We start from the raw sequence: 3,262 nt of genomic DNA, 5'->3' as shown, positions 1-3,262 counted from the left end.
CCTCTGGGGTGGGATGTGGCAGCAAAATGACACAGCATGTTAGAACAGGAAGCTCAGAAGCATCCTGCATTCAATGGACTCTAGTGAGGGAAATGAGCCACACAGGAACAGGGGCAGGACACGGGCTGAGCTCACCCACCCCAGGGGATCTTTAATGAGCCCCGGTAGCCAGGCCATGTGCTGGGGGCACCCAGCCCCAGGGAAGGCAGGACAGCCGCCGCACAGGGGTGCCTCACACCCCTTGCAGAGCTGGGATTGTGGGGGCCGTGCCGAACAATCCCAGGCCGGTGAATGCAGGAGAGAGCAGAGGAGAGCAGGGGCCCCATCCCCCCCCAACCAGGGCAGTGGCCTCCCCGGCTCCTCAAGACAGCTGAAGCAGGGCTCCTCGTGGGCGCCAGCCAAGGGACCTCACATACAGGCAGGTTCGAGCCTCCCAGCATGGTGGGTCCCCGGCCCAGTGCACCCTGCCAGTCCCATGGGGTCACAGGGATGTGAGGGAGGAAGGGAACCGTGGGTCCTCCCCCACCACCACAGGAGAGCCCCCGCACAATCCCTCCTGCAGGCAAAGGGCTCACGTGGCATCTTCCCCAAGTGGGACCGAGGGAGACAGAGGCCCAGAGGCCGGGCAAAGGGAGCTCCCAACAAGCCCCCACACCAAAACAATGTCCCCCACCCAGGGGCTTATCATGGATCCCACCGCTGGGGCGTGAGCTCAGTGGCCAAGCCAGGAATAGAACCCAGGAGTCCGGGCTCCCAGCCCAGTGCCCTAACAGCAGGGCAGCTCCTCCCAAGCGGCAGGTCCAGTTCTGGCTAGGAGGCCAAAGCGGAGACGCCAGCTGATCCATCAGAGCTCCCCCTTCCCTCCCCGCGCTCCCCCGGACCCCACGGCAGCAAGAGGCAGGAGATCACAGACATGGGTTTATTCATTCACAGCATCGCATCAGCTTTCAAAGCTCTTCAACTATTGTCCCCTGGCCTGGAAATAACTCGATAAATACCCTCCCACCCATGCATGTGCCCCACGCCTGCACATCCCCAGCGTGCCCCACGCCTGCATGGCCACGCACAGCTGCATTGTCCCCAGAAGGCGGCACATGATCCAAGGCAGAGTCGGCAGCCAGCGACAGCGACAGCGTTCTTCGCATTCCTCTCATGCGTGGCCCTCTCCAGCCGGGCTGCCTGGGCTCATGAGGACACGTTCTGCCACCAGCTGCTTCTCAGGCTTGTCCCCTGGCTGGTCAGTGGCCGATCAGTCCTGGGGAAGCAGGGCCTCCAGGAGGGAGAGGAGCTCGCCGGAGAGATCCTGCAGAGAGGAGCACAGGGATCAGTGGAGCAACACAAGGCCAGACTCCCTGGGCACTGACTCCGGGAGCCGGACGGAGTGGGGCCCTCTGAGTGGGACCCACAAACTGCCCCTGAAGGGCACAGACAGGAGCAGGGCCAGCGAGCCCCTGGAGCGAGGGCACTGAGTCATTCGCGCTGCCCTCTCAGCCGACGCTAACTCCCACAAGGGCCAGGGAAGGGGGGTGTCTGTGGTCAGAGCCCCTCCGGGCTCTGCTGTGCTGATCGGCCGAGTAGCCCCGGGCACATCACTCCCAGCTCTCCATGCCTCAGCATCCACCCTGGAAAACCCTTCCCCCCGGCAGTGCATGCTGCCCTCCTCGCAGGACCCGGCCCACGGGCCATTACAAGCGGCCAGGAATTTGGGGGGTCTGAATTCGCACCACGGGGGGTTACTCTGGCAGGTAACTCAGGACACAGCCTAGGCTGAGGAGGGGCAGAGAGCGAACATACCTGGGAGGACAGACCCATGTCTGCAAACTCGGCTGGCAGCAGCATCGGCCCCGCATCCAGGATTCGTGCCCTGTGCGGCTCGGGGGGTGTCCCTGGGGCAGGGCAGTAAGGGGGCGAAAGCCAAGAGGCTGTGTCTGTGCTGAGTGCCCTGTGCGGCTCGGGGGGTGTCCCCGCGGCAGGGCAGCAGGTGGACGACACCCAGGACTCTGCGGCCGGGGGGGACCCCTCCCACGGGGCTGGAGATGCTGCCCGGAGGCCAGGGGTCCTGGCCTGGCAGCAACCCAGCCCCTCGGGGCAGAGGGGGCAGTGCCGGCGTGGGCCCCCTCTCCTCTGGGCCAGCGTCTCCTCGTTGAGCCCCAGCAGCTCCGACAGGTGGGAGATGTAGCGGATGGCGAGGCGCAGGGTCTCGATCTTGGTCAGGCTCTGGCCGGCCGGTGCCACCGAGGGGGGCAGGTAGCGTCGCAGGGTGTGGAGAGCCTTGGACAGGTTCCTCATGCGCAGCTTCTCCCGCTCGCTGGCGCTCTGCCTCTGCCCGCCGCCTGCCCTTCCCCGGCTGCCCTTCCTGCTCCCGTAGGCTGGGCACGGGCCAGCCCTGCGTCTTGGCGTCAGCACCAGGCTCGGGGCTGCAGGGCAGCTGCTGCAGGGCTCCTGGGGAGCTGGGCAGAGGGGGTAGAGGGGCGAGAGGCCGCAGGAGTCGGTGGAGGGCGTTGGGGAGCAGCTGCTGTACCCCTCCGTGCTGGGCTGGGCCCTGCCCCACTCCTGCAGCAGGGCTTGGCCTGGGGGCAGCAGGAGATCCGGGGCTAGGAGCTGGGCAGGAGAGCTGGCCATGGCGTCAGGGCTTTCCAGGCTGCGTGTGGGGAGAGCGTCGCAGCCCCGGGCTTTATGCTGAGGCCGGAGGTGTGAAGTGGCACCTTCACAGGGACCATCAGCACATCAAAGCCCTGGGGGGCTGGGGGGCCTGGGGGAGAGAGCTCCTTTGAACAGGCTGGTGTTGAATTTTACCCCAGCTCGGGTGGAGCTGTGTGACAGGTCACTGACCCCACGGAGCCCCAGCTGCCGACCTGCGACGGAGCCTGCCCAGGTGTCCCATGCCCAGCGGGCTGGCGAGGGCACAGAGTGGCTCTGTGTGTCTGGGCTGGGCCCCCACCCGCTCAGAGGGGGCAGCTTGCACCCCACTGCCAAGGGCAGGATGAAGCCATACGCGGGAGGGCGTCCCGGCAGCTGTGTATGTGTTCCTAGGGGCAGTCCAGCAGCCCATGTTACACGGTGGGGGACAGAGGTCCAAAGCCACACAGGGAGGAAAAGAACCCAGGAGTCCGGGCTGCATGCCCGGGTGCTAAGCATTATCCCACGCTACTCAAACCTGGCCGGGCCCTGCCCTGAGTGATGGGGCAGGAGACTCGTCTTCACTCAGTGTGGGCTAGGGGCAGGGCCTGGGCCGGGGGGCGCAGGGGGCAGGTGCCTCCTA

At 66.2% G+C, this 3,262-nt stretch overlaps 1 protein-coding gene across 1 annotated transcript; it reads right to left on the bottom strand.

Annotated features, from left to right (window-relative positions):
• Positions 1 to 1,249: 1,249 nt before the first annotated feature.
• On the bottom strand, positions 1,250 to 2,622 carry LOC128844415 (mesoderm posterior protein 1-like). Its single transcript, XM_054042139.1, has 2 exons — positions 1,795 to 2,622; positions 1,250 to 1,303 (listed from the first exon to the last, which is right to left on the bottom strand). The coding sequence occupies exons 1-2, from the start codon at positions 2,620 to 2,622 to the stop codon at positions 1,250 to 1,252; spliced, it is 882 nt and encodes a 293-aa protein (XP_053898114.1).
• Positions 2,623 to 3,262: the final 640 nt, after the last annotated feature.

Source organism: Malaclemys terrapin, chromosome 10 (assembly GCF_027887155.1).
Source record: "Malaclemys terrapin pileata isolate rMalTer1 chromosome 10, rMalTer1.hap1, whole genome shotgun sequence".
NCBI lineage: Eukaryota > Metazoa > Chordata > Testudines > Emydidae > Malaclemys > Malaclemys terrapin.
Note: the sequence above shows the minus strand (reverse complement) of the source record. Positions and strands in the feature narration are given on the sequence as shown.